This window comes from Eutrema salsugineum, unplaced genomic scaffold (genome assembly GCF_000478725.1).
Source record: "Eutrema salsugineum unplaced genomic scaffold, Eutsalg1_0 scaffold_11, whole genome shotgun sequence".
In the NCBI taxonomy this organism is placed as follows: domain Eukaryota; kingdom Viridiplantae; phylum Streptophyta; class Magnoliopsida; order Brassicales; family Brassicaceae; genus Eutrema; species Eutrema salsugineum.
This window is the reverse complement of record NW_006256901.1, coordinates 5,734,735-5,748,678: the sequence shown is the minus strand read 5'-3', so window position 1 is coordinate 5,748,678 and position 13,944 is coordinate 5,734,735. Positions and strand designations below refer to the sequence as shown.

Sequence of the window (13,944 nt, the reverse complement as noted above, 5' to 3'; positions counted from 1 at the left end):
ATAAGTAATGTTTTCTTGACTTTATGGGACAAATCATTGTATTACCTTGCGACGATGGTATCATATGAATAAATATCACCACAATTCTTGCAACTGAAAAGAGGAATCCTCTTATTGTAATCTTCATCATCAGACATAATTTCATGCTCTAAAACTTTGATGTTGCAAGGTTTGCATGCCCAATAATACCACAGCTTTGAAGTGTCAATGTCTTTGACCGTAACGCATGTTACAATCTTGCCAGACTAAACAAAACCATTAATAAGTATATAGTTAAATGTAAATATATTTATACCATTTTCAAAATATATAGCTCATACCACTTTTGTATCACGAATTCCAGCTATCGTCCGCCTCCTATTTTTCACACTTAAAAATTCTTCACGGTAGTCAATAGCACCACCCCAAGAAGTCGAATAACTCTGTTCAGCATGCACAATCATTTGATTATTTTTTGGCAACCTACAAAAACGATAACCATATAATTATATAAATTCTACAATTTTAAAATGATATTAAATTGTCACATAACATTCTTTTTTCTGAAGTCTTTCACGATCTTGAAGTCAGGATCAAAAAAAAATTTGGTGGAGTTGAAAGCATTTGATATTGAAATGTCACCTATATTCGGAAAACATAAAAAAAGAATAATTTAACAAACTAATCCAAACCCTAAATCTCTAAAAACTGTATATATATGAATAGGGATATAGTGATCTAACCTTTGTACTCTTTTATACAGACAAATCGCATTACACACACAACAATAGCAGCCATATGTTTATCAGTGTACTCAACAGTTGCTTTAGCATATTGTCCCCATAGTGTACATTTCAGTTGGACATCGCTTCATCAGTAAACATATTAGCGTTAAAGTTTTAAAAAATATTGTTATGTTTATATTGGTATGATATCATAACCACTTACTTGGTATCCCGAAGTGTTACCATCAATTTCTCGCTGATCCCACTTTTTCTTTTAGTTTTTATAACTTCCATACTCCCAACGGTGATAATTTGTCCAATGACATCTTCAAGAAAAAATATTTGTATTCAATGATAAATATGTACATTATTATAATATAAATTTCATAATCAAGATGATGACATACCGATGAGGATGTTTTTGTCGAGTTTGTCTTCCTTGATTGACTTGAAATCAGACAAATATTCTCTCTGGCAAATCTGATGGAAAATCATTAATCTCCTTAGCACGAGTTGTCCTGCACAAAGCGATCTTGTATGGTAATGGAGTCGTCCTAAAATCACCATAGTATTCTTTAATTATGAAGCAATTAATAGAAAGTGATTTTCCTTCTATAAGGATCCCTTTATGTTTTGCGATCAATTCTTCATCAACAGTAGCGTGAATCCTAGTGCTCTGTGAATCACACGTAAATAGTATTACTATATAATCTATAGATTAATTAAAATAACAATAAGAAAAATACGTAAGATCGCATACAAACCTCTTCGTCAACCAATACCATTTCTATAACAAAGCCAGACTGCCTATTCTTGACTTTCCAAAGTGAAAATACAGTAGCTCTAACTTTCTGAATTTCACTTGATTGATCTAATTTGGCAAATGGAACTATAGCAGCTGAACGTCTGCGGACTAAAGCCATTTTAGTGAATGAGAATGGTAGAGTTTTAGGGTTCACGATAGGTGGTATATATAGGGAGAGGAAGTGAATGAAAACATTTTTAAAATGATGTTAGGCGGGATTTCAATTATTTTGAAAAAGAGAATGAAATGAAGAATATGGATATTCGGAATGTGCGTAGAAATAGGTATTATTGCGGGAATATTTGAGAATCAATATATTTAAATTGATTTAATTGCCAAAATTGATGTCTAGTATTAAACTGTAACATAAATTCTTGTTTCTTTTTGAAAAATTAAGATTTCTGTATATTTTGTTACATTAATTCCGATAAATCCTGCTAATAGTTAATGTAATCTTCTATTTTAGGAATCATTTCTATTTTCTTACGCGGAAAAGTTTTTAAAAATCAATAATTTCAATAATTTTAGAAATGGGCTTCTCAGACGTATAGGGCCAAATAATATTCTTAAAAATAGATAATTGGGCCGGATCGGGTATAAAGATCTGCGTGTTTATCCGTTTGTGATTTTCTCTTTTCTTAATTATTTTATATCATAAAAAACTTGGACAGAATTTACATATCAGCATCATCATCCAATGAAATTGCGCAGAGCTAGCGACCTTGCTATGTCACATTTGACGTGGAATAAACGTCATCATTGACGTTGGCAAGGGAGGTTTTCTAAGCCAATCAAATTAAAACAAATCGGATTTTTTCATTAAACTACATTCTCATTTAATATATAGGATAGTAAAGTTGTTTAGAAAATAAAGAAATTGGTAGATATTTAGTGATCTTTACAAGACAGAGAGTGAATATTTGTAATCTGTAGCTCTACATGGAAAGGTAAACAATATGATAAAGTTCTTGAATAAACAGATAAGACAAATTTGTGAAAACAGCTAGTTTTATTTAAAAATAATAATTTACGAATGAAACTTTTTAACGAAGTATATTACCATTTTGGGTTATATTATGATTTTATATATATTTTTAAGCTTTTAATTATACTTTAAATAAATTTTGACGGAATAGATCACATATCCGGCTAAATATTCAATCAGTTGCGAATGAAATACTAATTAGAAATTGTTAATCCAATAAAAATAGAACAAATCATGAATACCATTCAAAAAATAGAATATCCACTCCATGCCACCTCTAATATAACGTTGTGATTAGGGGTGGGCGCAGAGCGGATATCCTGAATTTTGGGGATATTCGTAATCCGTTCCATTATGTCTGGATTATCATTTTCCAATCCGTCTGCTCCATAATTATATGGATATATGCTTTTCAGATATCCGCCAAAATCCGAATATTTGTCAAATATCTGATCCGCTCCATAAAAATATTTAAATAATAATATATTTAAAATAAAAATACAAAAATTTCAAACTTTAGCCAAAAACAATATTTTCTTTAAAAAAATATTTTTTTAAACTTATTAAGTTTTAATATTTATAATAATCAAATTTCTAAATAAAAATTCACAAAATTATATATATATATAATTATATAGTTTATATAAATTATTATATATATATATACTTATACCGGAGCAGAGCGGATATCCGTTTTATTTTTTTTAGTATTTATGATTTATTCTAATTTTAACGGATATTAAATTTTAGTATTTTTTTACTTTATAAAATTATGGATATCTGAATCTTTTTTATTAAATTGAGATGAATAATGGATAGAAGCAAATCTAACATTTTGCCCAGACCTAGTGATGTCGACAAAAAATAAAACACGTTGAGATAATTTTTTGTTCATGTCTCTAGCATAACGCTAAAGAACGCCTATGTCAAACAATCAATAATATATAATAATTTTATAATTTTTATTCATATAAAGTTAGGCCATTCATAGTTTAGGCTTCATAATTTCCTACGACTAAGATGCTACACAACTTGTTTTATTAGCTTAATGAAGACGTTGCTTTATAAAATTCCTAATGAAGGCACATCAAACTTGAGTCTTCTCTAATCGTTAATCGTAATTAGCAATGATTAATATTAATTACCATAAATATCTCAGAGACGTTGAAGTGTGAATATTTTATAGTTTAACTAAAATACTCGAATATTTAAATATATTACAGTGTTGTGTTGTCCACTGAACTATAAATATTTGTGTCTACAGTAATGTCCGCAAGGTTTTTCATTTGACGTAAGAAAAAAAAAATATTATAGTTTTATGAAACAAATTATACCGCTTATTTTGGTTCGAAGTCAAAAGCTGTCTATCAAGAAAAAACAATGGAGAAAATGAAAGAAAAAAATCATTCAAATTTTTTAAAGAATTGATTTCAGTGTAATTTTAAAACCAAAAACAAAAAAAAAAAACAAATAGAAATCGGGAAGTGTCTGTTTCCTCCTCACAACAGATGATCAGAAGAGACTTGACCCTTTGGATTGCTCAAGAGCTCATCTCTTCCCTCTACAAAAATGGCCGCACGTCTCCAACATTCTTCCACTTCCTTCTTCCGCCATGGCTTCTTCTTCTTCTACTTCTCTCTCTCTCCGTTTCACAGCTCCTCCTCTCCCTTCAAAACCCAGAAGATCCGTCATCGTCGCCGCACAGACCGCTCCTCCGGCGGAATCCACCGCTTCACCCGCCCTAGACGCGGATCGGCTCGAGCCTAGAGTCGAATTAAGAGATGGGTTCTTCATTCTCAAGGAGAAGTTTCGAAAAGGGATCAATCCACAGGAAAAGGTTAAGATCGAGAGAGAGCCGATGAAGCTGTTCATGGAGAATGGGATCGAAGAGCTCGCGAAGAAATCTATGGAAGAGATCGATAGCGAAAAGTCTTCCAAAGAAGATATCGATGTTAGACTCAAGTGGCTTGGTTTGTTCCATCGCAGGAAGCATCACTGTATGTAGACTTTTCTTCCTCTAAATCCCTCTTTCGATTTCTTTTGGTGATGAACTTAGGGTGAGTGACTAAAGGTTTCATCTTTTGATTGAGATTAAAGATTTTGTGTCCTAGTTAGTGACTAAAATTATGAAATCTATGCTTTCTCTTGATTAGAATTAAAAAGGTTTCTTCTTGGCTCTCTGTTGTTTGCAAATGGTAAGTTTATGATGAGGTTGAAGTTACCAAATAGTGAAAATCTAAAGCCTCTAATCTCTTGATTCATCTTCTTCTCTGATCCTCTTTTGATTTTTGTGATGTAAATGGGAAATTTTTTAAATTTTGTGTTCTAGTTAGTGATTAAAATTGTGAAATCTATGCTTGATATTGATTAAAACTAAATGTTTTCATCTTGGCTCGTTGTTGTTTACAGATGGAAAGTTTATGATGAGGTTGAAGTTACCAAATGGCGTGACCACAAGTGCACAGACTCGTTACCTAGCGAGTGTGATTAGGAAGTATGGTGAAGATGGATGTGCAGATGTGACAACAAGACAGAACTGGCAGATCCGTGGTGTTGTGTTGCCTGATGTGCCTGAGATCTTGAAAGGCTTAGCTTCTGTAGGGTTAACTAGTCTCCAGAGTGGAATGGATAATGTGAGGAACCCTGTTGGGAATCCTCTAGCTGGGATTGACCCAGAAGAGATCGTCGATACAAGGCCTTACACAAACCTTCTCTCGCAGTTTATCACTGCTAATTCCCGTGGAAATCCCGATTTCACTAACTTGTGAGCTTTTGTTATCTCCGTTGTTGATGTTAATTATTGAGTTTGTGTTGAATGAATATGCTAAAGAGGGTTTCTTTGTTGCAGGCCGAGAAAGTGGAATGTTTGTGTGATTGGGACTCATGATCTCTATGAGCATCCACATATCAATGATTTAGCTTACATGCCTGCTACTAAAGATGGCCGGTTTGGATTTAATTTGCTTGTGGGAGGATTCTTCAGTCCCAAAAGATGCGAAGAAGCTATTCCTCTCGATGCTTGGGTCCCGGCTGATGATGTTCTTCCACTCTGCAAAGCTGTTCTTGAGGCGTACAGAGATCTTGGAACTAGAGGAAACAGACAGAAAACAAGAATGATGTGGCTCATCGACGAACTTGTAAGTAACACTTAGATTGCGTATTTGTTTGTATTGAAGTTCTTGATAGTTGATTTTTTCTCTCTGCCAAAATTGTAAAGGGTGTTGAAGGATTTAGAGCTGAAGTTGAGAAGAGAATGCCAAACGGGAAACTCGAGAGAGGATCTTCAGAGGATCTTGTGAATAAACAATGGGAGAGGAGAGACTATTTCGGTGTCCACCCTCAGAAACAAGAAGGTCTTAGCTTCGTGGGGCTTCATGTCCCTGTTGGTAGGCTACAAGCCGATGACATGGACGAGCTTGCTCGGTTAGCTGACACTTACGGCTCAGGCGAGCTGAGACTCACTGTAGAGCAAAACATCATCATTCCAAATGTGGAAACCTCGAAAACCGAAGCTTTGCTTCAAGAACCGTTTCTCAAGAACCGGTTCTCTCCTGAACCATCGATCTTGATGAAGGGTTTAGTTGCTTGTACCGGTAACCAGTTTTGCGGGCAAGCGATAATCGAGACCAAACAAAGAGCTTTAAAGGTAACAGAAGAAGTGGAGAGACTTGTAGCTGTGACAAAACCGGTGAGGATGCATTGGACAGGATGTCCCAACACATGCGGTCAAGTCCAAGTGGCGGATATCGGATTCATGGGATGCTTAACACGTGGCGAGAACGGGAAGCCTGTGGAGGGTGCTGACGTGTACGTCGGAGGACGAATAGGAAGCGACTCACATTTGGGAGAGATTTATAAGAAAGGTGTTCGTGTTACGGATTTGGTTCCATTGGTGGCTGAGATTCTAGTCAAAGAATTTGGTGCTGTGCCTAGAGAGAGAGAAGAGAATGAAGAAGATTGATTGTTTGATTCAAAGCTTTTTGGACTTTAATAAGGACTATAATGGTTTCTCGGATTCTCTCTGGTTTCAGCATTTTTTTTTCTACTTGATACTTCGTGTTTGTGCCCATAATTTTGGGTTTTGTAGCTCTTGTTGTTGTTGTAACTTGTAACATTGGTTCTTGGTTGTTTTGTAATATCTTGTTTTTATAAATGTAGTTATAATATTCTGATTCTTTGCCATAAATTTTATAAAATGAAGTTATATTTGTTTTTGTCTTCATTCAACCTACACATTTTGTTTATTTCATTCAACCTACAAATTAATTGTAGTAACCGAAATTGAAATCCAAATTAACCAAACTAAACCCTTTAAATCCGAATTAACCAATGTAAGCAATCGAAATCCGATTAAACCAAAATAAACCGAAATAAACAATTACAATTTTAACCATAGCTATACGTACATATACGGCATATACCGAAAAATTGCCAAATTCGACCAAGAGATCGTAATACTTTGTACTCATTGAAAATATCCACAACAAAGTCAAATCAGTTGTAGTAACCGAAGTCGAAATCGAAATCCGATTGAACCAAACTTAACCGAAATTCCACTTCCAATTATAAACCGTAGTTATACGATATACCGCAAATTCGACCAAGGGATCGTATCGTCGTCACTCTTCAAATCCATTCTTCTTCCCGGGGTTATTGTGAGTTAGATTTATGAAGATTTTAGTTGATTTTAAAAATTATGAAATTTGTCAAATTTTTAAGAGTTTTGTTGGATTTGTAAAATTTAGAGAGAGTTCTATGAATTTAAAAAATCTATTAAGAATTTTTTAATATGAAAGATTTTAAAAATCAAAGGATATAGATAGTATTTTGAGAATCATGATTTATGAATTAAATTATAAAGAATCATTATGCTAATAACACTAGATTATAACAGAATCATAGAATCATTTAAAAGCAGACTTTTTAAATAATAATAAATTTTGATTAGATTATAAAAATCATCATATCAATAACAACTGATTAGGAATCTATTAAGAATGTAAAAATCCACCAACCAATAACTATAGAATCTTAAACTCTAAAAATCTTTATAAATCAACTCTCCAATAACACCCCTCCTTCTTCTTCAATTTGCTCCAGACAAGCAAAACCTTTCTATCGACATATCCAACTTTGTTGTGCTCTGTGTAACTAATCCTAGCCATGAGACAGTTCACTTGCCCCTGTCGTTTACGCCACCGAATCTCAATTCTTTCCGGCGCCGGAAATTCTCGAATCGCCGCACGTCTTTCTTCTTTACCCCTAAAATCCACCACCGAGGAGTCCTCACAACCACCGATAAGTTCTGATATTTTGCTTGAATCAGTACGATCTTCTCAGTGGCATTTCGTCGAACAGCTTTCGGACAAGATCACACCTTCCGTTGTATCAACAACTCTGCTAAACCTCGTCAAGACTCCAGATTTAGCACTCAGTTTCGTCAAACACATAGATCTTCGTTTCCTGGACTTCTCAACACAGTGCCTAGCCATTGCTGTTGTCTCTAAGCTATCTTCTCCCAAACCAGCTCTTCAGCTACTTAATGAAGTCGTTGTTAGTAGAAGTAAGAGCAGTTTTAGTGTTAGAGACGTTTTCGATGAATTGGTGCTTGCTCGTGATAAATTAGAGACTAAAAGCACCATTCTTTTCGATTTCTTGGTCAGGTGTTGCTGTCAATTGAATATGGTTGAAGAAAGTATAGAGTGCTTTTACTTGATGAAGGAGAAAGGTTTTGTTCCAAAAACTGAGACATGTAATTGCATTCTGAGTTCGTTATCGAGGCTAAACCGAACAGAGAGCGCTTGGGTCTTCTACGCTGATATGTATAGGATGGATATTAAGTCGAATCTATACACTTACAACATTATGATCAACGTGTTGTGCAAGGAAGGGAAGTTGAAAAAGGCCAAGGGAATGTTGGGAATCATGGAGTGTTTTGGAGTTAAGCCTAACATCGTCACTTACAACACTCTGGTTCAAGGGTATTCGTCGAGAGGACGAGTCGAAGGTGCTCGGATGGTTATCAATGAGATGAAATCAAAAGGCTTTAAACCAGATTTGCAGACATACAACCCGATTCTTTCTTGGATGTGTAATGAAGGAAGAGCCAGTGAGGTTCTGAGGGAGATGAAGGAGTTGGGTTTGGTTCCGGACTCTGTCTCGTACAATATTTTGATCCGTGGTTGTAGTAACAGAGGAGATTTGGAGTCAGCTTTTGCTTGCAGGGATGAGATGGTGAAAGAAGGTTTCACGCCAACGTTTTATACATACAACACGTTGATTCATGGTTTATTTATGGAGAACAAGATCGAAGCCGCTGAGATATTGATAAAGGAGATTAGAGAGAGAAGTATTGCCTTGGATGCTGTCACTTACAACATACTCATAAATGGGTATTGCCAACATGGAGATGCAAAGAAAGCATTTGATTTGCATGACGAAATGATGACCGATGGGATTCAGCCTACGCAGTTTACTTATACATCGCTTATCTATGTCCTATGTAGAAGAAAGAAAACGAAGGAAGCAGATAAGTTGTTCGAGAAAGTTGTAAGCAAAGGAATGAAGCCTGATCTTGTGATGATAAATGCCTTGATGGATGGTCACTGTTCTACAGGCAACATGGACCGTGCATTTTCTCTTCTTGCGGAGATGGATAAGATGAGAATCGATCCTGATGATGTGACATACAATTGCTTGATGAGGGGGCTCTGTGGAGAAGGAAAATTTGATGAAGCTCGTGAGCTGATGGGAGAGATGAAGAGAAGAGGAATCAAACCTGACCACATTAGTTACAACACTCTTATAAGTGGGTATAGTAAGAAAGGGGATACAAAGCATGCTTTCATGGTTCGGGATGAGATGTTGAGTCTGGGGTTTAATCCCACTCTTCTCACCTACAATGCTCTGTTGAAGGGTTTGAGTAAGAACCAGGACGGGAAACTCGCAGAAGAATTGCTTCGGGAAATGAAAAGTGAAGGGATTACTCCTAATGACAGCACCTACTGCTCTGTAATTGAGGCAATGTCTAATTTGGAACATAATGCAGAAAAGTCTGATACTTGATTGATCATGGCAAGCTAAACTAAAGACCATTTTTAAGCTTTAGGCCATAACCTCTCATCATTATCATGACAGCTTTGAATGATCTGTACTACTTGTGATGAATACTGAAACTTGGTCGTTTGAGACTCAAATTTTCCTGAGAAACTCTATTGTTCTGAGTCTGGTTAGTGGTTACTCTGGTTAACAAATTCGACACATTTTGGTTCCTGAATATAATTAAGAGTAGAGAGAAGGCAGATTAAAGCCTCATGGAAACAACAAACACAACATATTAATAATGGTCCAAACACATTAAGCTCAAAGATCCATCCATTGGAAACTTACACAACCAGGCTAAGTCATTACATAAAACTTAAACCATTAATCAGTCTTTATACTCAGTAGCTAAGTCATTACATAAAACTTTTCCAAAACAATCTCACATGTCATTAGTGAGTCTCCTTTGCGCGTTTGGAGACAATGAGAAGCAGCTCGGTCGGTTTAAGGAACGTAAACTTGCAAGCTTCCCCAACCAAGACAGGATACTCCTGCACTAAAATTCTCCATCCACTAGAGAAGTATCCAGATAAACCCTGTTCATGCCTCGGAATGTAAACCACATTCCATGACTTCTTCATGTCTGGGTGATGTATTTTAAACGTAGTTCTCTCCTTCGGCAAAAGATTCCTTGAAGCAGATACCGAGATCTTCTGAAAAAAAAAAAAGGCAAACAAATTTTTTCAATTCACATATCATTTATAAAAATCAAAATCAAAACGCAAAGAAAGACTGTTTAGTGTTTACTCTTTGTTTTGTCTTATCTTACCAGTATTTTGAGGTGTGATCCCTTGATGAAGACGGTAAATTCTGCACTAGAAGAGGAAGAAGCGCCTGCACAATCTCTCCGGGCACTAAACGCTTCCTTGATCAACGGGGAACTTTCTGATTCTTTAATTTTCTTCTTCCCAGAGTTAACCTTCCTCTTGAATTTTCCTTCTCTATTAGTTTCAGTTGCTGTCGGGCCAAGATCAGGAGACACAACCTCACCTCCTTCTCTCTTAACCTGACCTGTTTCACAATCAAGAGCAAAGAATCAATGTCTTCATCACGTTGACTGATTCATAACCATAAAATTCAAAATCTTACTTGAAGAAGCAAAGAAAGCCATGGATTGTGGAGGACTGATGATCTCCAAGCCATCTTTCTTGAAGATCCATGGATTGTGGAGGACTGATGATCTCCAAGCCATCTTTCTTGAAGATCTTTACATTGAAACCCATGTTGCCTTTATGGGTAAATGTAAGGAAATTATCTTCTTCAAGATAATTTTCCCTTACAAACTTCTCCCATCCCGATTTCTCCATGAAGTAGAATCTCGGATTTTTGGAGATTCCTATATCCCAAGAGCTGCCCCATTCAGCTCTTATCTTCATCTTACCAGAGAGCTCATGTTCGGAGACGCTTCTCATGAAAATCATAAGGAATTGTTCTCTGTGGTTATACAAGGAAGATGAAGAGGTAATGTAATTAAGTTCCCATCTTTAAAACAAAGCTAATAATAAGATTCAATTTCTCAAACACAGAGCAAATAGATGAAGAGAGTTTGTTAAAGAGAGAATATCAGCGACACTTTAAGATCCGTAGAAGACAGAGATAAAAAGATTCATCTTTTAAAACAAAGAACTAAATGATTCGACTTTGTAAGAACCATTGTTACAGTGAAACCTAAAAAAACTCAATTTTTTTTAAACCCATTGTTACAGTGAACCAGATTCAATTTCTTGAAGACCCACTGTTTACACACATAACTAAAAGATGAAGAAAGTTTAATAAAGCGAGAGAATCAGTGACAATTTTGATATCCGTAAAAGACAGAACAAAAAGATTCAACTTTTGAAACAAAGAATTAAATGATTCGACTTTTTAAGAACCATTGTTACAGACTTACAGTAAACCTAAAGATTCAACTTTTATTTTGAACCCATTGTTACAGTGAACCAGATTCAATTTATTTAAAACCCATTGTTACAGAAATAAAAAAGATTCAACTTCTCAAACACATAAATAAAAGATGAAGAAAGTTTGTTGAAGAGAGTAAACCAGTGCCATTTTTGAGAAAGACAGAGGACAAAAGAAATCAACTTTTGAAACACAGAACTAAGAGATTCGACATCTTTAATAACCATTGTTACAATGAACCAAAAGATTGAACTTTTTTAAGACCCGCTGAACCGAAAGATTCAATTTTCTCAGACCCATTTTAACAATGAACCAAAAAGATTCAAACTTTCCAGACACGTTCTGACAAGCTAACAAGAAGTCGCCTAATTTAAGAAACAGGAATGGTTTAAAGCAGAGTTACCATGTTTTCTGAATAGATATCTGCACCCTGAAGAACTTTGAAGAAGCTCTCATTCTTCCTTTCTTCTTTGCACATAAGAAAATCAGGGTTTGTAGCCATTGTTAATCTTCTGTCTCTAAGATTAGCAACAAGATTTTCTCTTCCTTGAGCTCTCTCTTTCTATCTCTTGCTTTGGTAATGAGAATTTCATATATCTATTTTCTTTAATTTCAAAACTTGGGTTTATTTGAAAAAGAAAGTAATTGTTTTTGTTTTCTTCTTCTTTTCTAAACAGAACACAGTACGTTTGTGTCTTTGAAGACACGCAAATACAGAGTCGTTTACTTATTTTGGTAATGCAGTGGTATATGTGACCAAAAGAGTCTGACCTTTTAACCTTCTATACTTGTGTATCTTGCGTTGGTTCAATTTTGATCCTTTAGATATGTACATACATTAGTGTAACTATGTACAGTATCATATCACCAATGTAAAGTTAAGATAACAGAAAATAAAAGGGCAAAACTTACTCCATACGTTCCAATTCGAAAATAAATTTTTGTGATTTTTTCTTGAATAAATATTGGTTTACTTACTAACAAGAAATCAAGTCAGATATGAAAATTGAACTATTACCAAATTTTGTAATTTTGGTGTAACTATGAGCAAAAGCTGATAAAAATACATTGTATGCTGAGCCCTAATGTCAAAACCGGGTCATTCCAGAAAAATACAATATTATTTCTTACAATTCTTATTAATTAGTACATAGAATTATTATCATTCTTAATTAAAGATGAGAATATATATATAAAAAGATGATAATATTTATTATTATTTTATCCGCTTTTGCTCATATTTTTCTGATGTTATGCTTATTTTCTTTAATTTCTTTTCTTATTTCAAATTTTTACTGAATTGTAACAATGTATTCATAGACCTTTACCAAAAAAATGTATTCATATACTCTTAATTTTTTTGTCAAATTATTTAAATTAAACTATCATCAAAATTCAGATGTCTACCCATTATAATATTGGTTTCGCATGAAAACCAGATCCTTATGATTCTAGGTTTTGCAACGTCTGGTGTAGGTTTAGTTTTAGGCGTCATTACTTACTAGATAGTTTGCTCGCACCCGGGGTTTCAAAATCTTAACGAATTGATTATGTGGTATTAAAATTATTATGGAATACATTTTTTAATTGTATAAAATTTATCGTCAAAAGCTCTCTGATCATGATCATAAAGTTTCTGATCAAGAGATTTTCAACACTCTTCGCAATCATATAGATAAATATATAGTTAGAAGTTGATTCACTAGTAAATATTTAATTTGGTGAGAATAATACATAAATTTTACAGGAAAAATTACATAATATGTAAGAAACTTTTAAACAGAGCAAATAGTCTACAACAAATCGTAAGAGCACCTAAAAAATAACTATTATTTAAAAATATGAAACAAAATATTATGTTGTAAACCAAATAAAATTTAACAACTATTTAAGACATACATAAAGAAAAATAGAGCAAACCCAAAAGAGTAAACACGATCCAAGATTAAAAATCCAAAATGCAATAGTAAATAAATGTACGAAACTCACAAACCAACTGAACAGACAAACATGAGTTTATACTCGTTTTGCCATCTTCTTTTATTTTTCTCTAATTTACCTTTTGGTTTTTCTTCTTTGTCGTCTTTTCTTTAATTTTTTTCATCTTCTTCCACATTTATTTCTCCTTATTCTCTCACATTTTCTTTCGTTTTTAATTTCTTCTTCAGGTATTTCTTCTTCCTTCTCTTCTTTATTCTCTATGTGTTCTCTTACTTCTTATTCTTCAAGTTTTTCTTTGTCATGCCTTCTTCTTTGTGTTTTCCACATCTTCTCCTCATTATCTTCCTCTTATGCTTTTTCTTCTTCATCACATTCATCTTCTTTGTTCTCTGAGACTTCATGGTCTTCTGGTTTACCTTAATCTTTAATATCAATCAAATATATGTACCTGAAAATCTTAACTCTCTCTCTCCCTATGTCCCTCCCTATCATTCTTCTCTCCCTCT

The 13,944-nt window shown here is 34.3% G+C and overlaps 3 protein-coding genes across 3 annotated transcripts; 2 read left to right on the top strand and 1 right to left on the bottom strand.

Annotated features, from left to right (window-relative positions):
• Positions 1-4,026: 4,026 nt before the first annotated feature.
• LOC18025869 (ferredoxin--nitrite reductase, chloroplastic) lies at positions 4,027-6,676 on the top strand. The gene is made up of 4 exons (XM_006409476.2): positions 4,027-4,491; positions 4,904-5,258; positions 5,343-5,631; positions 5,712-6,676. The coding sequence occupies exons 1-4, from the start codon at positions 4,107-4,109 to the stop codon at positions 6,453-6,455; spliced, it is 1,773 nt and encodes a 590-aa protein (XP_006409539.1). The 5' UTR covers positions 4,027-4,106; the 3' UTR covers positions 6,456-6,676.
• Positions 6,677-7,657: 981 nt separating this feature from the next.
• Positions 7,658-9,595, top strand: LOC18025868 (pentatricopeptide repeat-containing protein At2g15630, mitochondrial). Its single transcript, XM_006409475.2, has one exon. It carries the CDS (start codon positions 7,658-7,660, stop codon positions 9,557-9,559), a length of 1,902 nt encoding a protein of 633 aa, XP_006409538.1. The 3' UTR covers positions 9,560-9,595.
• A 337-nt stretch (positions 9,596-9,932) lies between these two features.
• LOC18025867 (B3 domain-containing protein At2g35310) lies at positions 9,933-11,006 on the bottom strand. Its single transcript, XM_024160826.1, has 3 exons — positions 10,685-11,006; positions 10,365-10,606; positions 9,933-10,248 (listed from the first exon to the last, which is right to left on the bottom strand). Exons 1-3 carry the CDS (start codon positions 10,785-10,787, stop codon positions 9,988-9,990), a joined length of 606 nt encoding a protein of 201 aa, XP_024016594.1. The 5' UTR covers positions 10,788-11,006; the 3' UTR covers positions 9,933-9,987.
• Between the last annotated feature and the right edge of the window lie 2,938 nt (positions 11,007-13,944).